The sequence below is a fragment of the Oncorhynchus mykiss genome, chromosome 6 (assembly GCF_013265735.2).
Source record: "Oncorhynchus mykiss isolate Arlee chromosome 6, USDA_OmykA_1.1, whole genome shotgun sequence".
Classification (NCBI taxonomy): Eukaryota; Metazoa; Chordata; class Actinopteri; order Salmoniformes; family Salmonidae; genus Oncorhynchus; species Oncorhynchus mykiss.
In genome coordinates, this window is record NC_048570.1 from 94,444,314 (window position 1) to 94,471,083 (window position 26,770).

Consider the following 26,770-nt stretch of genomic DNA (forward strand, 5'->3'; position numbering starts at 1 on the left):
AAGCATTTCGCTACACTCGCATTAACATCTGCTAACCATGTGTATGTGACAAATAAAATTTGATTTGATTTGATATATATATATATACTGTACTGCATATATACTGTACTGTAATACATATATATATATATACTGTACTGTAATACATATATATATATATACTGTACTGTAATACATATATACTGTACTGTAATACATATATATATATATACTGTACTGTAATACATATATATATATATACTGTACTGTAATACATATATACTGTACTGTAATACATATATATATATATACTGTACTGTAATACATATATACTGTACTGTAATACATATATATATATATATATACTGTACTGTAATACATATATATATATATACTGTACTGTAATACATATATACTGTACTGTAATACATATATATATATATACTGTACTGTAATACATATATATATATATACTGTACTGTAATACATATATATATATATACTGTACTGTAATACATATATACTGTACTGCATATATACTGTACATACATACATATATATATATATATATATATACTGTACTGTAATACATATATATATATATATATATATATACTGTACTGTAATACATATATATATATATATATATATATATATATATATATATATACTGTACTGTAATACATATGTACTGTACTGCATATATACTGTATATACTGTACTGCATGTGTTCGTTGAATACTGAATCTACAGCAGTTTTATCCAAGTGCTACTAAGCACCAAAAAGACCAGAGGACCAAGTCACTCCTCATATAATTCATTAAAATGCCTTTATTTTGTATGGCATGTTCAACGGAAACAAAGTTTAAAAACCTCCGGCTGCATGGCCTTCGTCAGGGAGTACTACTAAGCAGACACTATGTGTAACAGTAGACTGGAGACAGGCATATCTGACCCCGAGGGGCTGTCCTCTACAACAGCTTCAGTTACTGTACCTCTCGCTGAAGCCCTCCTCCATGTCTGCAGAGTCAGCGTTGGGCATATCTCCAGGGGAGTGTAGGTAGCTCCTCTCCAGACTCTTACCCCCTCCCGAGGCTGTGGCCCCTGGGCACGAGGAGCTGTCTGACCCCTGTCCTCTAGAGTGACTGTCATCCTCGTCCTCCTCTGTTCCGGGGTGTTCTATCATCCACATAGCCAGTACCGTGATGTTCTGGGCATCGGCCTCGCCACGAGTACCTGGGGGGGAGGGGATAGGAACTGATGACATACTGTTGGTGCTAACGGGGGGGGGGATAGGAACTGATGACATACTGTTGGTGCTAACGGGGGGGGGGGATAGGAACTGATGACATACTGTTGGTGCTAACGGGAGGGGATAGGAACTGATGACATACTGTTGGTGCTAACGGGGGGGGGGATAGGAACTGATGACATACTGTTGGTGCTAACGGGGGGGGGGATAGGAACTGATGACATACTGTTGGTGCTAACGGGAGGGGATAGGAACTGATGACATACTGTTGGTGCTAACGGGGGGGGGGGGATAGGAACTGATGACATACTGTTGGTGCTAACGGGGGGGGATAGGAACTGATGACATACTGTTGGTGCTAACGGGGGAGGGGATAGGAACTGATGACATACTGTTGGTGCTAACGGGGGGGGGGATAGGAACTGATGACATACTGTTGGTGCTAACGGGGGGGGGGATAGGAACTGATGACATACTGTTGGTGCTAACGGGGGGGGGGGGGATAGGAACTGATGACATACTGTTGGTGCTAACGGGGGGGGGATAGGAACTGATGACATACTGTTGGTGCTAACGGGGGGGGATAGGAACTGATGACATACTGTTGGTGCTAACGGGGGGGGGGGGATAGGAACTGATGACATACTGTTGGTGCTAACGGGGGGGGGGGATAGGAACTGATGACATACTGTTGGTGCTAACGGGGGAGGGGATAGGAACTGATGACATACTGTTGGTGCTAACGGGGGGGGGGGATAGGAACTGATGACATACTGTTGGTGCTAACGGGGGGGGGATAGGAACTGATGACATACTGTTGGTGCTAACGGGGGGGGGGGGATAGGAACTGATGACATACTGTTGGTGCTAACGGGGGGGGATAGGAACTGATGACATACTGTTGGTGCTAACGGGGGGGGGGATAGGAACTGATGACATACTGTTGGTGCTAACGGGGGGGGGGATAGGAACTGATGACATACTGTTGGTGCTAACGGGGGAGGGGATAGGAACTGATGACATACTGTTGGTGCTAACGGGGGGGGGGATAGGAACTGATGACATACTGTTGGTGCTAACGGGGGGGGGGGGGATAGGAACTGATGACATACTGTTGGTGCTAACGGGGGGGGGATAGGAACTGATGACATACTGTTGGTGCTAACGGGGGGGGGGATAGGAACTGATGACATACTGTTGGTGCTAACGGGGGGGGGGATAGGAACTGATGACATACTGTTGGTGCTAACGGGGGGGGGGGGATAGGAACTGATGACATACTGTTGGTGCTAACGGGGGGGGGATAGGAACTGATGACATACTGTTGGTGCTAACGGGGGGGGGATAGGAACTGATGACATACTGTTGGTGCTAACGGGGGGGATAGGAACTGATGACATACTGTTGGTGCTAACGGGGGGGGGGATAGGAACTGATGACATACTGTTGGTGCTAACGGGGGGGATAGGAACTGATGACATACTGTTGGTGCTAACGGGGGGGGGGGGGATAGGAACTGATGACATACTGTTGGTGCTAACGGGGGGGATAGGAACTGATGACATACTGTTGGTGCTAACGGGGGGGGGGGATAGGAACTGATGACATACTGTTGGTGCTAACGGGGGGGGGGATAGGAACTGATGACATACTGTTGGTGCTAATGGGGGGGGGGATAGGAACTGATGACATACTGTTGGTGCTAACGGGGGGGGGGGATAGGAACTGATGACATACTGTTGGTGCTAACGGGGGGGGGGATAGGAACTGATGACATACTGTTGGTGCTAACGGGGGGGGGGGGGGGATAGGAACTGATGACGTACTGTTGGTGCTAACGGGGGGGATAGGAACTGATGACATACTGTTGGTGCTAACGGGGGGGGGGGATAGGAACTGATGACATACTGTTGGTGCTAACGGGGGGGGGATAGGAACTGATGACATACTGTTGGTGCTAACGGGGGGGGGGGATAGGAACTGATGACATACTGTTGGTGCTAACGGGGGGGGGATAGGAACTGATGACATACTGTTGGTGCTAACGGGGGGGGGATAGGAACTGATGACATACTGTTGGTGCTAACGGGGGGGGGGATAGGAACTGATGACATACTGTTGGTGCTAACGGGGGGGGGGGATAGGAACTGATGACATACTGTTGGTGCTAACGGGGGGGGGGATAGGAACTGATGACATACTGTTGGTGCTAACGGGGGGGGGGGGGATAGGAACTGATGACATACTGTTGGTGCTAACGGGGGGGGGATAGGAACTGATGACATACTGTTGGTGCTAACGGGGGGGGATAGGAACTGATGACATACTGTTGGTGCTAACGGGGGGGGGGGGATAGGAACTGATGACATACTGTTGGTGCTAACGGGGGGGGGGGATAGGAACTGATGACATACTGTTGGTGCTAACGGGGGGGGGATAGGAACTGATGACATACTGTTGGTGCTAACGGGGGGGGGATAGGAACTGATGACATACTGTTGGTGCTAACGGGGGGGGGGATAGGAACTGATGACATACTGTTGGTGCTAACGGGGGGGGGATAGGAACTGATGACATACTGTTGGTGCTAACGGGGGGGGGATAGGAACTGATGACATACTGTTGGTGCTAACGGGGGGGGGGGATAGGAACTGATGACATACTGTTGGTGCTAACGGGGGGGGGGGGATAGGAACTGATGACATACTGTTGGTGCTAACGGGGGGGGGGGATAGGAACTGATGACATACTGTTGGTGCTAACGGGGGGGGGGGATAGGAACTGATGACATACTGTTGGTGCTAACGGGGGGGGGATAGGAACTGATGACATACTGTTGGTGAAATAAACATCAGTTTTGCTGCTAACGGGGGGGGGGTGGGGGGAGAGCAGGTAGCCACGAGGTTAGAGTGTTGGGCTACCATGGGGGGGGGTGAAACAGGAAACGGCCTTCCCCAAACTTGTTGGAAGCACAGAATAGTCTAGAATATCCTCGTATGCTGTAGCATTAAGATTCCCCTTCACTGGAACTGAGGAGCCTAGTCCGAACCATGAAAAACAGCCCCAGACCATTATTCCTCCTCCACCAAACTTTACAGTTGGCACTATGCATTAGGGCAGGTTCGCGTTCTCCTGTCATCCGCCAAAACCAGATTTGTCAGTCGGACTGCCAGATGGTGAAGCGTGATTCATCACTCTAGAGAACGTGTTTCCACTGCTCCAGAGTCCAATGGCGGCGAGCTTTACACCACTCCAGCCTGACGCTTGGCATTGCCCACATGGTGATCTTAGGCTTGTGTGCAGCTGCTCAGCCATGGAAACCCATTTCATGAAGCTCCCGACGAACAGTTCTTGTGCTGTCGTTGCTTACAGAGGCAGTTTGGAACTCGGTAGTGAGTGTTACAACCCAGGACAGACAATTTTTACACACTACAACACTCGGCGGTCCCATCAGACTGTCAAACAGCCATCACTAACATAGAGAGGCTGCTGCCAACATACAGACCTGATATCATTGGCCACTTTAATAAATGGATCACTAGTCACTTCAATAATGTTTCCATAGCCTACATTACTCATCTCATATGTATATACTGTACTCTATACCATCTACTACATCTTGCCTATGCCGTTCGGTACCATCACTCATTCATATATTTATATGTACATATTCTTATTCATTTCTTTACTTAGATTTGTGTGTATTAGGTAGTTATTGTACTTATTGGTTGTTACTCATTGGAACTAGAAGCACGAGCATTTCGCTACACTCGCATTAACATCTGCTAACCATGTGTATGTGACCAATAACATTTGACTTGAAGTCTGTACCTGTAGTCTTGGTATGAGGTAGTGTATAGAGAAGTCTGTACCTGTAGTCTTGGTATGAGGTAGTGTATAGTGAAGTCTGTACCTGTAGTCTTGGTATGAGGTAGTGTATAGTGAAGTCTGTACCTGTAGTCTTGGTATGAGGTAGTGTATAGTGAAGTCTGTACCTGTAGTCTTGGTATGAGGTAGTGTATAGTGAAGTCTGTACCTGTAGTCTTGGTATGAGGTAGTGTATAGTGAAGTCTGTACCTGTAGTCTTGGTATGAGATAATGTATAGTGAAGTCTGTACCTGTAGTCTTGGTATGAGGTAGTGTATAGTGAAGTCTGTACCTGTAGTCTTGGTATGAGGTAGTGTATAGTGAAGTCTGTACCTGTAGTCTTGGTATGAGGTAATGTATAGTGAAGTCTGTACCTGTAGTCTTGGTATGAGGTAGTGTAGTGAAGTCTGTACCTGTAGTCTTGGTATGAGGTAATGTAGTGAAGTCTGTACCTGTAGTCTTGGTATGAGGTAGTGTAGTGAAGTCTGTACCTGTAGTCTTGGTATGAGGTAGTGTAGTGAAGTCTGTACCTGTAGTCTTGGTATGAGGTAATGTAGTGAAGTCTGTACCTGTAGTCTTGGTATGAGGTAGTGTAGTGAAGTCTGTACCTGTAGTCTTGGTATGAGGTAATGTAGTGAAGTCTGTACCTGTAGTCTTGGTATAAGGTAATGTAGTGAAGTCTGTACCTGTAGTCTTGGTATGAGGTAGTGTATAGTGAGTGAAGTCTGTACCTGTCCCTGTAGCCTCCAGAGCCTTGGTGATCTGCCTCAGAGAGAAGCCCATCTCCAGGAGGGGCACAGCGATGGCCGGGGGGGGAGGGGAGGTGGACAGTCTGCTGCTGGGGTCCGACAGGGCTAGAGAGGACAATAATTAGAGGACAGGAAGTTACCATCACATACAGAGACAAACAGGATGTTACCATCACATACAGAGACAAACAGGATGTTACCATCACATACAGAGACAAACAGGATGTTACCATCACATACAGAGACAAACAGGATGTTACCATCACATACAGAGACAAACAGGACGTTACCATCACATACAGAGACAAACAGGATGTTACCATCACATACAGAGACAAACAGGATGTTACCATCACATACAGAGACAAACAGGATGTTACCATCACATACAGAGACCAACAGGATGTTACCATCACATACAGAGACAAACTGGATGTTACCATCACATACAGAGACAAACAGGATGTTACCATCACATAGAGAGACAAACAGGATTTTACCATCACATACAGAGACAAACAGGATGTTACCATCACATACAGAGACAAACAGGATGTTACCATGGTCTGGAGGTCTGGGTCTCAGGGGAGGAGAGGCTCTGTGTCTATATATGTGTGTGTGTGTGTGTGTGTGTGTGTGTGTGTGTGTGTGTGTGTAGTACATACATGTCCCTGTCCTGTTGGCTGGTCTGGAGGTCTGGGTCTCAGGGGAGGAGAGGCTCTGTGTCTATGTGTGTAGTACATACATGTCCCGGTCCTGTTGGCTGGTCTGGAGGTCTGGGTCTCAGGGGAGGAGAGGCTCTGTGTCTATGTGTGTAGTACATACATGTCCCTGTCCTGTTGGCTGGTCTGGAGGTCTGGGTCTCAGGGGAGGAGAGGCTCTGTCTCCGGCCCACCTCATCAGAGGGAGACGTGGGGAGAGAAGACACCGGGGGCGTCTGGGCACGACGCGTTGGCAGCAGAGTGGTGGTTGGGTAGCTTGAGAACATCTGCCTGTGAAGACGAGACATGGCTTGACTTTAAAAGGTATCCACAGTGTGTGTGTGTGTGTGTGTGTGTGTGTGTGTGTGTGTGTGTATATAGAGGTTCTATTTACCTGAGCAGGCTAAGAGGCATGACCCCAGGGGACTCCGAGGCAGGGACGGTCTCTGTGTCAGTAACAGGTGTAGTGGCTGTGGTCGTGTCCTCCAGAGAGGAGCTCATGAAGGAGGTGGTGCTGGAGGCAGAGGGGCTGGTGGTGATGGGGGTCTGAGCCTGCTGCTCTCCCTGCACACCCTCCTCACACTCTGGGTCAGCTAACACACCGGAAGAGAGACCACACACACTTAGTACAGAGTTACAGGGTTAGAACAGAGTTAGTACAGAGTTAGTACAGAGTTAGAACAGAGTTAGAACAGAGTTAGTACAGAATTAGAACAGAATTAGTAGAGTTAGAACAGAGTTAGAACAGAGTTAGAACAGAGTTAGATCAGAGTTAGTACAGAGTTAGTACAGAGTTAGAACAGAGTTAGAACAGAGTTAGAACAGAGTTAGTACAGAGTTACAGAGTTAGAACAGAGTTAGAACAGAGTTACAGAGTTAGATCAGAGTTAGATCAGAGTTAGATCAGAGTTAGATCAGAGTTAGAACAGAGTTAGTACAGAGATAGAACAGAGTTAGAACAGAGTTACAGAGTTAGAACAGAGTTAGTACAGAGTTTTTTTTCTCTTTAAATTTCTTGACACGTTACAACATCAGATCGACTGAGAAGCCTTCAAGGTAAGTAGCTAGCTAGCTTGTAATCCTGGATGTGTTGTCAACCACATCAATATATGTTTAGACCCCAGGAAGACCCCAGGAGGGCCCCAGGAAGGACCCAGGAAGACCCCATGAAGACCCCAGGAGGGCCCCAGGAAGGCCCCAGGAAAACCCCAGGAAGACCCCAGGAGGGCCCCAGGAAGGCCCCAGGAAGGCCCCAGGAGGGCCCCAGGAAAACCCCAGGAAGACCCCAGGAAGACCCCAGGAAGGCCCCAGGAAGACCCCAGGAGGGCCCCAGGAAGACCCCAGGAAGACCCCAGTCCAGGGCCAGAGATGGAAAAGCCTTCCCTAACAAACAACATGTTACTTCCCTCAGTGTTACTCACCAGGTCTGGACTTGCCCCCACTGCAGTGTTCGTCCAGCAGCCCGCTGACCACCAATTTATAGATCATGGCCTGAGCCCTCTCCAAATCGGCCAATCCTAACGCCCGCTTGATGGGTGACCTCATCACGGCCCGCTTGACCATGTGACGCATCAGGAACTGCAGTGCCGCCCTCATCTCAACTTCCTCCTGGCACACGGGCGAGGGCGCTGCGCCACTAGGAGTGGACCCGGCGTTCAGGTCTGCATTGTGTCCACTGGGAGCAGGCTCCGGCTGAGCCTGGACCTATTACAGAGTGGGCCATTAGCAGACACTGTAATTGAACCTGGACCTATTACAGAGTGGGCCATTAGCAGACACTGTAATTGAACATGGACCTATTACAGAGTGGGTCATTAGCAGACACTTTAATTGAACCTGGACCTATTACAGAGTGGGCCAATAGCAGACACCTTGATTGAACCTGGACCTATTACAGAGTGGGCCGTTAGCAGACACCTTGATTGAACCTGGACCTATTACAGAGTGGGCCAATAGCAGACACCTTGATTGAACCTGGATCTATTACAGAGTGGGCCAATAGCAGACACTGTAATTGAACCTGGATCTATTACAGAGTGGGCCAATAGCAGACACTGTAATTGAACCTGGATCTATTACAGAGTGGGCCAATAGCAGACACCTTTGATTGAACCTGGACCTATTACAGAGTGGGCCAATAGCAGACACTGTAATTGAACCTGGACCTATTACAGAGTGGGCCATTAGCAGACACTGTAATTGAACCTGGACCTATTACAGAGTGGGCCATTAGCAGACACTGTAATTGAACCTGGACCTATTACAGAGTGGGCCAATAGCAGACACTGTAATTGAACCTGGACCTATTACAGAGTGGGCCATTAGCAGACACTGTAATTGAACCTGGATCTATTACAGAGTGGGCCATTAGCAGACACTGTAATTGAACCTGGATCTATTACAGAGTGGGCCATTAGCAGACACCTTTGATTGAACCTGGACCTATTACAGAGTGGGCCAATAGCAGACACTGTAATTGAACCTGGACCTATTACAGAGTGGGCCATTAGCAGACACTGTAATTGAACCTGGATCTATTACAGAGTGGGCCAATAGCAGACAACATTGATTGAACCTGGACCTATTACAGAGTGGGCCAATAGCAGACACCTTGATTGAACCTGGACCTATTACAGAGTGGGCCGTTAGCAGACACCTTGATTGAACCTGGACCTATTACAGAGTGGGCCAATAGCAGACACCTTGATTGAACCTGGACCTATTACAGAGTGGGCCGTTAGCAGACACCTTGATTGAACCTGGACCTATTACAGAGTGGGCCAATAGCAGACACCTTGATTGAACCTGGACCTATTACAGAGTGGGCCATTAGCAGACACTGTAATTGAACCTGGATCTATTACAGAGTGGGCCAATAGCAGACACCTTTGATTGAACCTGGACCTATTACAGAGTGGGCCAATAGCAGACACCTTGATTGAACCTGGACCTATTACAGAGTGGGCCGTTAGCAGACACCTTGATTGAACCTGGACCTATTACAGAGTGGGCCAATAGCAGACACCTTGATTGAACCTGGACCTATTACAGAGTGGGCCATTAGCAGACACTGTAATTGAACCTGGATCTATTACAGAGTGGGCCAATAGCAGACACCTTAATTGAACCTGGACCTATTACAGAGTGGGCCGTTAGCAGACACCTTGATTGAACCTGGACCTATTACAGAGTGGGCCAATAGCAGACACCTTGATTGAACCTGGATCTATTACAGAGTGGGCCAATAGCAGACACTGTAATTGAACCTGGATCTATTACAGAGTGGGCCAATAGCAGACACCTTAATTGAACCTGGACCTATTACAGAGTGGGCCGTTAGCAGACACCTTGATTGAACCTGGACCTATTACAGAGTGGGCCAATAGCAGACACCTTGATTGAACCTGGATCTATTACAGAGTGGGCCATTAGCAGACACTGTAATTGAATCTGGACCTATTACAGAGTGGGCCAATAGCAGACACTTTGATTGACTAAACACATATTCAGTATACTTGGGGCCAGAGACATTTTCCGCATTTCTCTGAGAGGTACTATATGATGTGAGAGCAATGCGGGATTCGAACCCACAACCCTGATGACAGATTACTAACCTTGGGTATGAGCAGCAGCTCAACATACTTGGAGCAGGAGAGCAGCGTGCTGAGGGCCTTCATGGCCCCCAGGTAGAGGTAGGACAGCTGCACCGCATGGATCTCAGACTGACTGGCCCCTGAGGAGGGAGAGCCATCGTGGCCTCGGCCCTCGTGGCCCTTCTTCCTGTTGCCCTCCTGGGGGGTCTGAGGAGCAGGGGAGAGGGTCTCTGGTCCTCCTCCAGCCTGGTGTTGGGAGTCCAAGGCGCAGGAGGAGATCTCGCTCTCTGATTTCGAGTTGGGCACCGCGTGGGCTTTGACCTCGTCCAGGCTGTGTGACACCCTCAGATCAGAGGTTGTCGTCGTGGTGACGGTCCCCGTTGTTGTTGTAGTGTCTTTGGGGTCTGGGGAGACCCTGTGTTGGTGGCTCTGCTCCGTCTCACCAGTTTTGTTGTTGAAGTCATCGTTTGTCGTGGCGGTCGTCGTCGCCGTCGTCGTATCGTGGCCTCCGCTGCTACGGTGCCGCTTCTCGTGGCGCCGGGCGCTCAGCTTCCCAGCGTCCTCGTGGATGGAGGTGAGATAGGTGAGGTCGAGGAGCAGGGATGCGGTGAGGCCTCGGAAGCGTGCCACGTCAAAGGGCAGCGGCTCGCAGGGCTCCAGGTTGTACAGGGGAGTGTCACTAGGCGACCAGAAAGATGGGAAGCTTTAACCAAGAACCAGAGGAGGAGGAACACAAAGGAAACACAGAGTAAGGAGAGAAGGAGAGGAAGAGAGGAAGACATGGTAGAGTGGAGGATGGATGGTAGTCTGGGGGATGGATGGTATTCTGGGGGATGGATGGTAGTCTGGGGGATGGATGGTATTCTGGGGGAGGGATGGTAGTCTGGGGGAGGGATGGATGGTAGTCTGGGGGAGGGATGGTAGTCTGGAGGATGGATGGATGGTAGTCTGGGGGAGGGAGGGATGGTAGTCTGGGGGAGGGATGGTAGTCTGGGGGAGGGAGGGATGGTAGTCTCGGGGAGGGATGGATGGTAGTCTGGGGGAGGGATGGATGGTAGTCTGGGGGATGGATGGTAGTCTGGGGGAGGGATGGTAGTCTGGGGGAGGGATGGATGGTAGTCTGGGGGAGGGATGGATGGTAGTCTGGGGGATGGATGGTAGTCTGGGGGATGGATGGTAGTCTGGGGGATGGATGGTAGTCTGGGGGAGGGATGGTAGTCTGGGGGAGGGATGGTAGTCTCAGGGAGGGATGGATGGTAGTCTGGGGGAGGGATGGATGGTAGTCTGGGGGATGGATGGTAGTCTGGGGGAGGGATGGATGGTAGTCTGGGGGAGGGAGGGATGGTAGTCTGGGGGATGGATGGTAGTCTGGGGGAGGGAGGGATGGTAGTCTGGGGGAGGGAGGGATGGTAGTCTGGGGGAGGGATGGATGGTAGTCTGGGGGAGGGATGGATGGTAGTCTGGGGGATGGATGGTAGTCTGGGGGATAGATGGATGGTAGTCTGGGGGAGGGAGGGATGGTAGTCTGGGGGAGGGATTGTAGTCTGGCCTGGGTGCCAGTCTGTTTCTACTCTCTTGCCATCTCCTTATGGATTTGTCACGTCAATGTTTAGCATGACAACAATGACACCTCAGGAGTTTGCCTTGCATTAACAGATCTGGGACCAGGCTAGGTGGATGGGTGGAGGAGGGCTGGCGGTACAATGGTACCATGCAGAGAAGGGACCAGTAAATGAACGAGTCAATAGGTTACGTACGGGATATGGATGATGGTGGATAAGTCCTTGGGAGGATAATGGATGACTATACAGGAGGTATTAACGGTAGTGGATGAGGGTGGCTAGAAGCATGGTGGGGTGGGTGGTTATGGAGGAAAGTACTGAAACAGAGCTGGGTTATGGAGGTTTACAGCATATTGATGTGAACATAGCCAGTCAATACAGACAGTGTAGATATTATCTATCAGCCAGTGTATATCTATCAGCCAGTGTAGATACTATCAGCCAGTGTAGATACTATCTATCAGCCAGTGTAGATACTATCAGCCAGTGTAGATACTATCTATCAGCCAGTGTAGGTACTATCTATCAGCCAGTGTATATCTATCAGCCAGTGTAGATACTATCTATCAGTCAGTGTATATCCATCAGCCAGTGTAGATACTATCCATCAGCCAGTGTATATCTATCAGCCAGTGTAGATTATATCCATCAGCCAGTGTAGATACTATCTATCAGCCAGTGTAGATAGGATCTATCAGCCAGTGTATATCTATAGCCAGTGTATATCTGTCAGCCAGTGTATATCTATCAGCCAGTGTAGATTATATCTATCAGCCAGTGTATATCTATCAGCCAGTGTAGATACAATCTGTAGATACCATCTGTCAGCCAGTGTAGATATTATATATCAGCCAGTGTAGATACTATCTATCAGCCAGTGTAGATACTATCCATCAGCCAGTGTAAATACTATCTATCAGCCAGTGTAGATACTATCTATCAGGCAGTGTAGATACTATCTATCAGCCAGTGTAGATACTATCTATCAGCCAGTGTAGATACTATCTATCAGCCAGTGTAGATACTATCTATCAGCCAGTGTAGATATCATCTATCAGCCAGTGTAGATAGCATCTATCAGCCAGTGTAGATAGCATCTATCAGCCAGTGTATATCTATAGCCTGTGTATATCTATCAGCCAGTGTAGATTACATCTATCAGCCAGTGTATATCTATCAGCCAGTGTAGATACTATCTGTCAGCCATTGTAGATAGTATCCATCAGCCAGTGTAGATAGTATCTATCTATCAGCCAGTGTAGATAGTATCTATCTATCAGCCAGTGTAGATAGTATCTATCTATCAGCCAGTGTAGACAGTATCTATCTATCAGCCAGTGTAGATAGTATCTATCTATCAGCCAGTGTAGATAGTATCTATCTATCTATCAGCCAGTGTAGATAGTATCTATCTATCTATCAGCCAGTGTATATCTATCAGCCAGTGTAGATACTATCAGCCAGTGTAGATACTATCTATCAGCCAGTGTAGATACTATCAGTCAGTGTAGATACTATCAGCCAGTGTATATACTATCAGCCAGTGTATATCTATCAGCCAGTGTAGATACTATCTATCAGCCAGTGTAGATACTATCAGCCAGTGTAGATACTATCTATCAGCCAGTGTAGATACTATCTATCAGCCAGTGTAGATACTATCTATCAGCCTGTGTAGATACTATCAGTCAGTGTAGATACTATCAGCCAGTGTATATATATCAGCCAGTGTAGATACTATCAGCCAGTGTAGATACTATCTATCAGCCAGTGTAGATACTATCAGCCAGTGTAGATACTATCTATCAGTCAGTGTAGATACTATCAGCCAGTGTATATCTATCAGCCAGTGTATATACTATCTATCAGCCTGTGTAGATACTATCAGCCAGTGTAGATACTATCTATCAGCCAGTGTAGATACTATCAGCCAGTGTATATCTATCAGCCAGTGTAGATACTATCTATCAGCCAGTGTAGATACTATCTATCAGCCAGTGTAGATACTATCTATCAGCCAGTGTAGATACTATCTATCAGCCAGTGTAGATACTATCCATCAGCCAGTGTAAATACTATCTATCAGCCAGTGTAGATACTATCTATCAGCCAGTGTAGATACTATCTATCAGCCAGTGTAGATACTATCTATCAGCCAGTGTAGATATCATCTATCAGCCAGTGTAGATAGCATCTATCAGCCAGTGTAGATAGCATCTATCAGCCAGTGTATATCTATAGCCAGTGTATGTATATCTGTCAGCCAGTGCATATCTATCAGCCAGTGTAGATTACATCTATCAGCCAGTGTATATCTATCAGCCAGTGTAGATACTATCTGTCAGCCATTGTAGATACTATCTATCAGCCAGTGTAGATAGTAGCTATCTATCAGCCAGTGTAGACAGTATCTATCTATCAGCCAGTGTAGATAGTATCTTTTTATCAGCCAGTGTAGATAGTATCTATCTATCTATCAGCCAGTGTAGATAGTATCTATCTATCTATCAGCCAGTGTATATCTATCAGCCAGTGTAGATACTATCAGCCAGTGTAGATACTATCTATCAGCCAGTGTAGATACTATCAGTCAGTGTAGATACTATCAGCCAGTGTATATCTATCAGCCAGTGTATATCTATCAGCCAGTGTAGATACTATCAGCCAGTGTAGATACTATCTATCAGCCAGTGTAGATACTATCTATCAGCCAGTGTAGATACTATCTATCAGCCAGTGTAGATACTATCAGCCAGTGTAGATACTATCAGCCAGTGTATATCTATCAGCCAGTGTAGATACTATCTATCAGCCTGTGTAGATACTATCAGCCAGTGTAGATACTATCTATCAGCCAGTGTATATACTATCAGCCAGTGTATATCTATCAGCCAGTGTAGATACTATCTATCAGCCAGTGTAGATACTATCAGCCAGTGTATATCTATCAGCCAGTGTAGATACTATCTATCAGCCTGTGTAGATACTATCTATCAGCCAGTGTAGATACTATCTATCAGCCAGTGTAGATACTATCTATCAGCCAGTGTAGATACTATCAGCCAGTGTATATCTATCAGCCAGTGTAGATACTATCAGCCAGTGTAGATACTATCCATCAGCCAGTGTAGATACTATCTATCAGCCTGTGTAGATATTTATTCAGACGATTATGACGGTTATTTTTGAAGGGGGGGGGGGGGGGGGGGGGAGATCATGGTTATTGTCCATAATTGTTTGTGAAAAGATTATGCTATAATTGTGCCAGCCCTAATAATACGCTTTGCTTCTCTCAAGACCGTAGCCTGTTCTCAGATCAGTTTCTATCAAGACCTTAGCCTGTTCTCAGATCAGTTTCTATCAAGATCTTAGCCTGGTCTCAGATCAGTTTCTATCAAGACCTTAGCCTGGTCTCAGATCAGTTTCTATCAAGATCTTAGCCTGGTCTCAGATCAGTTTCTATCAAGACCTTAGCCTGGTCTCAGATCAGTTTCTATCAAGACCTTAGCCTGTTCTCAGATCAGTTTCTATCAAGACCTTAGCCTGCCTGTTCTCAGATCCGTTTCTATTAAGACTTTAGCCTGTTCTCAGATCCGTTTCTATCAAGACCTTAGCCTGTTCTCAGATCAGTTTCTACCAATACCTTAGTCTGTTCTCAGATCAGTTTCTCTCAAGACCTTAACCTGGTCTCAGATTAGTTCCTACCAATACCTTAGTCTGTTCTCAGATCAGATTCTGCCTATTCCCTTGTCATTGTCAAGCCATGAGAATTCCATCAGACAAGAGAGCACAAACAGATCTGGGACCAGGGTACCAGGACCTGCAGGGTCAACCATAATGTTAATACCTGATGGTGATCTCAGCCTCGTCCCACTGCACCTTGGCTGAGGTGCTCCCCTCCTTCACCACGCCCAGGAGAGTAGCATGCCGACCGGTCTGTTTGTGAACACAGCGCCCCCCAACGCGCAGCCCTGCGTCGGCACCCCCCATCACCGCCAGCACAGGCCACACCTAAGAGTTCAACACGGAAGGCCTTTAGGACAGACCGCGACCTCTGAAATAGCAACTGCTGCTCCAGTTCACAAGTAGTTCACACACTACTTAGAAATATGACATGTAAATTACACAGTTATTACCAATATAAATATCCTGATGTTACATCACATACTGTAGTTTATTTAGTTTGAACTGCAACATAAGAGCTGCCTCTGTTGTCATGGTGCGGTGCTGTCAAGGTGTGGTGTGTCAAGGTGTGGTGTGTCAAGGTGTGGTGTGTCAAGGTGTGTTGTGTCAAGGTGTGTTGTGTCAAGGTGTGGTGTGTCAAGGTGTGGTGTGTCAAGGTGTGGTGTGTCAAGGTGTGGTGTGTCAAGGTGTGGTGTGTCAAGGTGTGGTGTGTCAAGGTGTGGTGTGTCAAGGTGTGGTGTCAAGGTGTGGTGTCAAGGTGTGGTGTCAAGGTGTGGGTTGTCAAGGTGTGTTGTGTCAAGGTGTTGTCAAGGTGTGGTGTGAAGGTGTGGTGTCAAGGTGTGGGTTGTCAAGGTGTGGTGTGTCAAGGTGTGGTGTGTCAAGGTGTGGTGTCAAGGTGTGGGTTGTCAAGGTGTGTTGTGTCAAGGTGTTGTCAAGGTGTGGTGTCAAGGTGTGGTGTCAAGGTGTGGTGTATCAAGGTGTGGTGTGTCAAGGTGTGGTGTGTCAAGGTGTGGTGTGTCAAGGTGTGGAGTCAAGGTGTGGTGTGTCAAGGTGTGGTGTGTCAAGGTGTGGTGTGTCAAGGTGTGGTGTCAAGGTGTGGGTTGTCAAGGTGTGGTGTGTCAAGGTGTGGTGTCAAGGTGTGGGTTGTCAAGGTGTGTTGTGTCAAGGTGTTGTCAAGGTGTGGTGTCAAGGTGTGGTGTCAAGGTGTGGTGTATCAAGGTGTGGTGTGTCAAGGTGTGGTGTGTTAAGGTGTGGTGTGTCAAGGTGTGGTGTGTCAAGGTGTGGTGTGTCAAGGTGTGGGTTGTCAAGGTGTGGGTTGTCAAGGTGTGGTGTGTCAAGGTGTGGTGTGTCAAGGTGTGGTGTGTCAAGGTGTGGTGTGTCAAGGTGTGGGTTGTCAAGGTGTGGTGTGTCAAGGTGTGGTGTGTCAAGGTGTGGTGTGTCAAGGTGTGGTGTGTCAAGGTGTGGGTTGTCAAGGTGTGGGTTGTCAAGGTGTGGTGTGTCAAGGTGTGGTGTGTCAAGGTGTGGTGTGTCAAGGTGTGGTGTGTCAAGGTGTGGGTTGTCAAGGTGTGGTGTGTCAAGGTGTGGTGTGTCAAGGTGTGGTGTGTCAAGGTGTGGTGTCAAGGTGTGGGTTGTCAAGGTGTGGTGTGTCAAGGTGTGGTGTGTCAAGGTGTGGTGTGTCAAGGTGTGGTGTCAAGGTGTGGGTTGTCAAGGTGTGGGGTGTCAAGGTGTGGTGTGTCAAGGTGTGGTGTGTCAAGGTGTGGTGTGTCAAGGTGTGGTGTGTCAAGGTGTGGTGTGTCAAGGTGTGGTGTGTCAAGGTGTGTTGTGTCAAGGTGTGGTGTGTCAAGGTGTGTTGTGTCAAGGTGTGGTGTGTCAAGGTGTGGTGTGTCAAGGTGTGGTGTGTCAAGGTGTGGTGTGTCAAGGTGTGTTGTGTCAAGGTGTGGTGTGTCAAGGTGTGTTGTGTCAAGGTGTGGTGTGTCAAGGTGTGGGGTGTCAAGGTGTGGTGTGTCAAGGTGTGGTGTGTCAAGGTGTGTTGTGTCAAGGTGTGGTGTGTCAAGGTGTGGTGTGTCAAGGTGTGGTGTCAAGGTGTGGTGTGTCAAGGTGTGGTGTGTCAAGGTGTGGTGTGTCAAGGTGTGGTGTGTCAAGGTGTGGTGTGTCAAGGTGTGGGGTGTCAAGGTGTGGTGTGTCAAGGTGTGGTGTGTCAAGGTGTGTTGTGTCAAGGTGTGGTGTGTCAAGGTGTATTGTGTCAAGGTGTGGTGTGTTAAGGTGTGGGGTGTCAAGGTGTGGTGTGTCAAGGTGTGGTGTGTCAAGGTGTGGTGTCAAGGTGTGGTGTGTCAAGGTGTGGGGTGTCAAGGTGTGGTGTGTCAAGGTGTGGTGTGTCAAGGTGTGGTGTGTCAAGGTGTGGTGTGTCAAGGTGTGGTGTGTCAAGGTGTGGTGTGTCAAGGTGTGGTGTCAAGGTGTGGTGTGTCAAGGTGTGGTGTGTCAATGTGTGGTGTGTCAAGGTGTGGGTTGTCAAGGTGTGGTGTCAAGGTGTGGTGTGTCAAGGTGTGGTGTGTCAAGGTGTGGTGTGTCAAGGTGTTGTGTGTCAAGGTGTGGGGTGTCAGGGTGTGGTGTGTCAAGGTGTTGTGTGTCAAGGTGTGGTGTGTCAAGGTGTGGTGTCAAGGTGTTGGTTGTCAAGGTGTTGGTTGTCAAGGTGTGGTGTGTCAAGGTGTGGTGTCAAGGTGTTGGTTGTCAAGGTGTTGGTTGTCAAGGTGTGGTGTGTCAAGGTGTTGGCAAGTGTTTCTTTCAAATAAATTATAAACTATTAGCCTGGGTACCAGTATGTTTGTGCTAACATTCCACAATCATGCCAAAAACATTGTGGAATAATATCAGAAACAGAATGGTACCCAGGCTAATAAAGACTGGTAATCACAACAAAAGCTCAGTCAATAGATAGACAGACCTCTGTACAGAGGGTCCTGAGGTGGTGGTCAGAGAGTTCCCCCAGACCTCCATGCCCCTGGCGGCTCCCGTGTCCCGGCCGGCCCCTCTCCTCCTCCCCTCTCTGGGGGTCCCTGGACGAGTCCCTCTGGGCGTCATGCTCCTCTCTGCTCTGCACCGAACGACTCTTCTTTAACCTCTGACCTGATGTGTCACATGATGTGTTACTGTACATGTGATGGTGCTGACTGTGGGGCTTTTAATATTAACTCACAGAAATTATGTTTAAATCAGGCTGGTCAACATGTGGAAAAGTCAGGAAATTCAAATGAAGCAACACAAGCCCTAACTTTATCCAATGAGCAATACAAGCCCTAACGTTATCCAATGAGCAACAGAAGCCTCCTCCTATGTCTCCTCAAACTCCCTTCTCTAATGTCCTCTCACCTCCTCTCCTCAACCTCCCTTCTCTAATGTCCTCTCACCTTCTCTCCTCTCCTCAACCTCCCTTCTCTAATGTCCTCTCACCTCCTCTCCTCAACCTCCCTTCTCTAATGTCCTCTCACCTCCTCTCTTCTCCTCAAACTCCCTTCTCTAATGTCCTCTCACCTCCTCTCCTCAACCTCCCTTCTCTAATGTCCTCTCACCTTCTCTCCTCTCCTCAACCTCCCTTCTCTAATGTCCTCTCACCTCCTCTCTCCTCTCCTCAACCTCCCTTCTCTAATGTCCTCTCACCTCTCCTCAACCTCTCTTCTCTGTCCTCTCACCTCCTCTACTCTTCTCTCCCCCTCTCCTCTCCCCTTGTCTCCTCATCTCCTCTCACCCCTCTCCTCTCCCCTTGTCTCCTCCTCTCCTCTCCCCCCTCTAGTCTCCTCCTCTCTTCTCCCCTTGTCTCCTCCTCTCCTCTCCCCCCTCCTCTCCCCTCCTCTCCTCTTCTCCCCTCTCCTCTCCTACCCTCCCCTCCTCACCCCCCCTCCCCTCTCCCCCCTCTCCTCCTCTCCTCTCTCCTCCCCTCTCCTCTCCTCTCCTCTCCTTTCCCCTCTCTCTCCCCTCCCCTCCTCCCTTCTCGCCCCCCCTCCCCTCCTCTCCTCTCACCTCCTCCTCCAGTACCGTTGGCTGAGTCTCTGAAGCAGGGTTTGATTTTGTGTAGCCTCTCCATCATGATCTTGTTGATGCAGTGTGTCCAGTGGTCCGTGCGGTGCAGGATCCTGATGAGCTGTGTGGTGGCCTCGGCCAGGACTGTGGCCACAGGGCTGCAGATAGGATCACCGGGCAGGAGGTCACGAGGGGTACCCCGCATCTGCATATCACAGATCTTCACCTAGAACAGAGAGTTAGGGAGCAGTGAGACACATATCTTCACCCCGGAGACAGAGAGTTAGGGAGCAGTGAGACACATATCTACACCCGGAGACAGAGAGTTAGGGAGCAGTGAGACACATATCTACACCCGGAGACAGAGAGTTAGGGAGCAGTGAGACACACCCGGAGACAGAGAGTTAGGGAGCAGTGAGACACAGATCTTCACCCGGAGACAGAGAGTTAGGGAGCAGTGAGACACATATCTTCACCCGGAGACAGAGAGTTAGGGAGCAGTGAGACACATATCTTCACCCGGAGACAGAGAGTTAGGGAGCAGTGAGACACATATCTTCACCCGGAGACAGAGAGTTAGGGAGCAGTGAGACACATATCTACACCCGGAGACAGAGAGTTAGGGAGCAGTGAGACACATATCTACACCCGGAGACAGAGAGTTAGGGAGCAGTGAGACACATATCTACACCCGGAGACAGAGAGTTAGGGAGCAGTGAGACACATATCTTCACCCGGAGACAGAGAGTTAGGGAGCAGTGAGACATATATCTTCACCCCGGAGACAGAGAGTTAGGGAGCAGTGAGACACATATCTTCACCCCGGAGACAGAGAGTTAGGGAGCAGTGAGACACATATCTTCACCCCGGAGACAGAGAGTTAGGGAGCAGTGAGACACATATCTTCACCCGGAGACAGAGAGTTAGGGAGCAGTGAGACACATATCTACACCCAGAGACAGAGAGTTAGGGAGCAGTGAGACACATATCTTCACCCGGAGACAGAGAGTTAGGGAGCAGTGAGACACATATCTTCACCCCGGAGACAGAGAGTTAGGGAGCAGTGAGACACATATCTTCACCCCGGAGACAGAGAGTTAGGGAGCAGTGAGACACATATCTACACCCCGGAGACAGAGAGTTAGGGAGCAGTGAGACACATATCTTCACCCGGAGACAGAGAGTTAGGGAGCAGTGAGACACATATCTTCACCCGGAGACAGAGAGTTAGGGAGCAGTGAGACACATATCTTCACCCCGGAGACAGAGAGTTAGGGAGCAGTGAGACACATATCTTCACCCGGAGACAGAGAGTTAGGGAGCAGTGAGACACATATCTTCACCCGGAGACAGAGAGTTAGGGAGCAGTGAGACACATATCTTCACCCCGGAGACAGAGAGTTAGGGAGCAGTGAGACACATATCTTCACCCGGAGACAGAGAGTTAGGGAGCAGTGAGACACATATCTACACCCGGAGACAGAGAGTTAGGGAGCAGTGAGACACATATCTTCACCCGGAGACAGAGAGTTAAGGAGCAGTGAGACACATATCTTCACCCGGAGACAGAGAGTTAAGGAGCAGTGAGACATATATCTTCACCCGGAGACAGAGAGTTAGGGAGCAGTGAGACATATATCTACACCCGGAGACAGAGAGTTAGGGAGCAGTGAGACACATATCTACACCCGGAGACAGAGAGTTAGGGAGCAGTGAGACACATATCTACACCCGGAGACAGAGAGTTAGGGAGCAGTGAGACACATATCTACACCCGGAGACAGAGAGTTAGGGAGCAGTGAGACACATATCTACACCCGGAGACAGAGAGTTAGGGAGCAGTGAGACACATATCGACACCCGGAGACAGATAGTTAGGGAGCAGTGAGACACATATCTACACCCGGAGACAGAGAGTTAGGGAGCAGTGAGACACATATCTTCACCCCGGAGACAGAGAGTTAAGGAGCAGTGAGACACATATCTTCACCCGGAGACAGAGAGTTAGGGAGCAGTGAGACACATATCTACACCCGGAGACAGAGAGTTAGGGAGCAGTGAGACACATATCTTCACCCGGAGACAGAGAGTTAGGGAGCAGTGAGACACATATCTTCACCCGGAGACAGAGAGTTAGGGAGCAGTGAGACACATATCTTCACCCGGAGACAGAGAAACAGCTGCAATTTGGCCAGTTGGGGGGGGAAATAGAAAGAAAGAAAAATGGTTGGTTTGTAACCCTGATTTATCTTCTTTTTGATTCACAGACGTCGGATGTAGTTTATTCAGGATGTTGTCTGATATTTTCTAAATGGATGGATGATTCCACATGGAACGGCGCATGTTGATGAATCAAGACCATCTGTTTGGTGAGAAGGCCTCAGGCTTAACGATTCTGATGCCAATACGCTCTGTCTTTAACAAACTCATGTTATTGTGTATTTTAACGGTTATTGTTTATGTTTAGGTGGGTTATAGGCTAGGCTAACTAACCTGTCTATGTTTAGGTGGGTTATAGGCTAGGCTAACTAACCTGTCTATGTTTAGGTGGGTTATAGGCTAACTAACCTGTCTATGTTTAGGTGGATTATAGGCTAGGCTAACTAACCTGTCTATGTTTAGGTGGGTTATAGGCTAGGCTAACTAACTTGTCTATGTTTAGATGGGTTATAGGCTAACTAACTTGTCTATGTTTAGATGGGTTATAGGCTAGGCTAACTAACGTGTCTATGTTTAGGTGGATTATAGGCTAGGCTAACTAACCTGTCTATGTTTAGGTGGGTTATAGGCTAACTAACTTGTCTATGTTTAGGCGGGTTATAGGCTAGGCTAACTAACGTGTCTATGTTTAGGTGGGTTATAGGCTAGGCTAACTAACGTGTCTATGTTTAGGTGGGTTATAGGCTAGGCTAACTAACGTGTCTATGTTTAGGTGGGTTATAGGCTAGGCTAACTAACGTGTCTATGTTTAGGTGGGTTATAGGCTAGGCTAACTAACGTGTCTATGTTTAGGTGGGTTACCTTTATTTAACTAGGCAAGTCAGTTAAGAACAAATTCTTATTTACAATGACGGCCTACCAAAAGGCCAAACCCTAACCTGGACGACGCCGGGCCAATTGTGCGCCACACCCTATGGGACTCTCAATCACACCCGGTTGTGATACAGCCCGGGAATCGTACCAAGCCGCAGCGCCACTCGAGGGGCCGCACAAGCAGTTCCCGAAGTAGCACAAGCTGAAAATAGACGGGACGTAATTATTCCAAAATAATTTTAAGACAATTCTTTTTTTTTCTTTCTTGCTTTTCAATGGGGAGGTAAAATGTCACTTGCCACAAAGCACATTCCACCAAACAGTTTTATAGTATTTGAAAACAACTGTGATCTCTGGTTGAAGATGAGAGTTTTGATGTCTGTTTGGGGTACCTGATTACTCCTGCTCATCCTCAACTTCATCATCAAACAATCACTTTATCCAACTGAGTTCTCGTGAAGTTACAAGTTGTTATTGAATAACTTAAAAACATGACAGGCGTAAGGTAATAAAGACCGAACTAACAATGGCAAGATAGAACAATCTGACGAGTAGCTTGAACAGACCTTACAGTTGAGGTTTAAATAGGTTCAGTTTAACTAGGTTCTAGGTTTAAATACGTTCTAGGTTTAAATACGTTCTAGGTTTAACTAGGTTCTGTTTAACTAGGTTCTAGGTTTAACTAGGTTCTAGGTTTAACTAGGTTATATGTTTAACTAGGTTCTATGTTTAACTAGGTTCAATGTTTAACTAGGTTCTAAGTTTAACTAGGTTCTAGGTTTAACTAGGTTCTAGGTTTAACTAGGTTCTAGGTTTAAATAGGTTATAGATTTAACTAGGTTCTAGGTTTAACTAGGCTCTAGGTTTAACTAGGTCCTAGGTTTAACTAGGTTCTAGGTTGAACTAGATTCTAGGTTGAACTAGGTTCTATGTTCAGCGTTGTCTTACCTTCTCTCCAGGGTTACTGCTGTAGAACATGACACAGGGGTAGAGCTCTGTGGCGTCCACGTCCTCGAAGGCTAACTTGGGCTCCTGTGGAGAACAATAACAGGCTTCTGTAAACACAGCAGAGACTGTCTCAAACACTCTGGTGTCTCTAGGGGGGGGCACTCTGGTGTCTCTAAGGGGAGGGCACTCTGGTGTCTCTAAGGGGGGGCACTCTGGTGTCTCTGGGGGGGCTCTCTGGTGTCTCTGGGGGGGGGCACTCTGGTGTCTCTGGCGGGGGGGCATTCTGGTGTCTCTAGGGGGGGGGCACTCTGGTGTCTCAAACTGACAGTAGCTTTATGTTCTGACCTCTCCGTTCTTCCCGAAGGAGATGGTGCGTGCCTCCATGTCCAACACACAGGTGATGTAGTCTCCCTGGGTGAAGGAGGAGAGGGTGAGGGTCTGCTCTCCGTTGTGGTACAGGTTCCCGCTGTAGGCCCGGTACAGCCACATGTCTGACGTGGTGCGGTGGTTGAAGTCATGGACAGGCCAACGGGACACCCCGACGCACGTCCCCTCGTTCCCACGGTTCTCCTTCACAATGTAGAACTACAGGTAGAAACAAACAAAGACACAATGTTATGAGATACAGGAAACGGGAGCTCATTACTGAAGACAGCAGAACGGGAGCTCATTACTGGAGACAGCAGAACGGGAGCTCATTACTGAAGACAGCAGAACGGGAGCTCATTACTGAAGACAGCAGAACGGGAGCTCATTACTGAAGACAGCAGAACGGGAGCTCATTACTGAAGACAGCAGAACGGGAGCTCATTACTGAAGACAGCAGAACGGGAGCTCATTACTGGAGACAGCAGAACGGGAGCTCATTACTGGAGACAGCAGAACGGGAGCTCATTACTGAAGACAGCAGAACGGGAGCTCATTACTGGAGACAGCAGAACGGGAGCTCATTACTGAAGACAGCAGAACGGGAGCTCATTACTGAAGACAGCAGAACGGGAGCTCATTACTGAAGACAGCAGAACGGGAGCTCATTACTGGAGACAGCAGAACGGGAGCTCATTACTGAAGACAGCAGAACGGGAGCTCATTACTGAAGACAGCAGAACGGGAGCTCATTACTGGAGACAGCAGAACGGGAGCTCATTACTGAAGACAGCAGAACGGGAGCTCATTACTGAAGACAGCAGAACGGGAGCTCATTACTGGAGACAGCAGAACGGGAGCTCATTACTGAAGACAGCAGAACGGGAGCTCATTACTGAAGACAGCAGAACGGGAGCTCATTACTGAAGACAGCAGAACGGGAGCTCATTACTGAAGACAGCAGAACGGGAGCTCATTACTGAAGACTCAGCAGAGCGGGAGCTCATTACTGAAGACAGCAGAACAGGAGCTCATTACTGAAGACAGGAGAACGGGAGCTAATTACTGAAGACAGCAGAACGGGAGCTCATTACTGGAGACAGCAGAACGGGAGCTCATTACTGAAGACTCAGCAGAACGGGAGCTCATTACTGAAGACAGCAGAACGGGAGCTCATTACTGAGGACACAGCAGAACGGGAGCTCATTACTGAAGACAGCAGAACGGGAGCTCATTACTGAAGACTCAGCAGAACGGGAGCTCATTACTGAAGACTCAGCAGAACGGGAGCTCATTACTGAAGACTCAGCAAAACGGGAGCTCATTACTGAAGACACAGCAGAACGGAAGCTCATTACTGAAGACAGCAGAACGGGAGCTCATTACTGAAGACAGCAGAACGGGAGCTCATTACTGAAGACAGGAGAACGGGAGCTCATTACTGAAGACAGCAGAACGGGAGCTCATTACTGGAGACAGCAGAACGTGAGCTCATTACTGGAGACAGCAGAACGGGAGCTCATTACTGAAGACAGCAGAACAGGAGCTCATTACTGAAGACTCGACAGAGCGGGAGCTCATTACTGAAGACAGCAGAACAGGAGCTCATTACTGAAGACAGGAGAACGGGAGCTAATTACTGAAGACAGCAGAACGGGAGCTCATTACTGGAGACAGCAGAACGGGAGCTCATTACTGAAGACTCAGCAGAACGGGAGCTCATTACTGAAGACGCAGCCGAACTGGAGCTCATTACTGAAGACTCAGCAGAACGGGAGCTCATTACCACAAAGGGAGCTCATTACTGAAGACTCAGCAGAACGGGAGGTCATTACTGAAGACTCAGCAGAACGGGAGCTCATTACTGAAGACAGCAGAACGGGAGCTCATTACTGAAGACAGCAGAACGGGAGCTCATTACTGAAGACAGCAGAACGGGAGCTCATTACTGAAGACAGCAGAACGGGAGCTCATTACTGAAGACAGAAGAACGGGAGCTCATTACTGAAGACAGCAGAACGGGAGCTCATTACTGGTGACAGCAGAACGGGAGCTCATTACTGGAGACAGCAGAACGGGAGCTCATTACTGAAGACAGCAGAACGGGAGCTCATTACTGAAGACAGCAGAACGGGAGTTCATAACTGAAGACAGCAGAACGGGAGCTCATTACTGAACACACAGCAGAACGGGAGCTCATTACTGGAGACAGCAGAACGGGAGCTCATTACTGAAGACAGCAGAACGGGAGCTCATTACTGAAGACTCAGCAGAACGGGAGCTCATTACTGAAGACAGCAGAACGGGAGCTCATTACTGAAGACAGTAGAACGGGAGCTCATTACTGAAGACAGTAGAACGGGAGCTCATTACTGAAGACAGCAGCACGGGAGCTCATTACTGAAGACAACGGAACGGGAGCTCATTACTGAAGACAGCAGAACGGGAGCTCATTACTGAAGACAGCGGAACGGGAGCTCATTACTGAAGACAGCAGAACGGGAGCTCATTACTGAAGACTCAGCAGAACGGGAGCTCATTACTGAAGACGCAGCAGAACGGGAGCTCATTACTGAAGACTCAGCAGAACGGGAGCTCATTACTGAAGACGGGAGAACGGGAGCTCATTACTGAAGACGCAGCAGAACGGGAGCTCATTACTGAAGACGCAGCAGAACGGGAGCTCATTACTGAAGACTCAGCAGAACGGGAGCTCATTACTGAAGACGGGAGAACGGGAGCTCATTACTGAAGACAGCAGAACGGGAGCTCATTACTCAAGACTCAGCAGAACGGGAGCTCATTACTGAAGACGCAGCAGAACTGGAGCTCCTTACTGAAGACAGCAGAATGGGAGCTCATTACCACAACGGTTTAACTAGGTTCAATGTTTAACTAGGTTCTAAGTTTAACTAGGTTCTAGGTTTAACTAGGTTCTAGGTTTAACTAGGTTCTAGGTTTAAATAGGTTATAGATTTAACTAGGTTCTAGGTTTAACTAGGCTCTAGGTTCAACTAGGCTC

At 48.3% G+C, this 26,770-nt stretch overlaps 1 protein-coding gene across 1 annotated transcript in view; it reads right to left on the reverse strand.

The window, feature by feature from the left end:
- LOC110525058 (probable E3 ubiquitin-protein ligase HERC1) overlaps positions 1 to 26,770 on the reverse strand; it is a 241,985-nt gene that overhangs the window by 119,461 nt on the left and 95,754 nt on the right. Inside the window, exons 37-47 of the mRNA XM_036981638.1 lie at positions 23,728 to 23,967; positions 23,383 to 23,466; positions 19,402 to 19,627; positions 18,329 to 18,510; positions 15,551 to 15,714; positions 10,163 to 10,844; positions 7,970 to 8,252; positions 6,943 to 7,141; positions 6,673 to 6,839; positions 5,830 to 5,952; positions 975 to 1,215 (exon numbers count right to left, since the gene is read on the reverse strand). Coding sequence (XP_036837533.1) covers positions 975 to 1,215; positions 5,830 to 5,952; positions 6,673 to 6,839; positions 6,943 to 7,141; positions 7,970 to 8,252; positions 10,163 to 10,844; positions 15,551 to 15,714; positions 18,329 to 18,510; positions 19,402 to 19,627; positions 23,383 to 23,466; positions 23,728 to 23,967 — 2,591 coding nt within the window. The remainder of the gene's footprint in view (positions 1 to 974; positions 1,216 to 5,829; positions 5,953 to 6,672; positions 6,840 to 6,942; positions 7,142 to 7,969; positions 8,253 to 10,162; positions 10,845 to 15,550; positions 15,715 to 18,328; positions 18,511 to 19,401; positions 19,628 to 23,382; positions 23,467 to 23,727; positions 23,968 to 26,770) is intronic.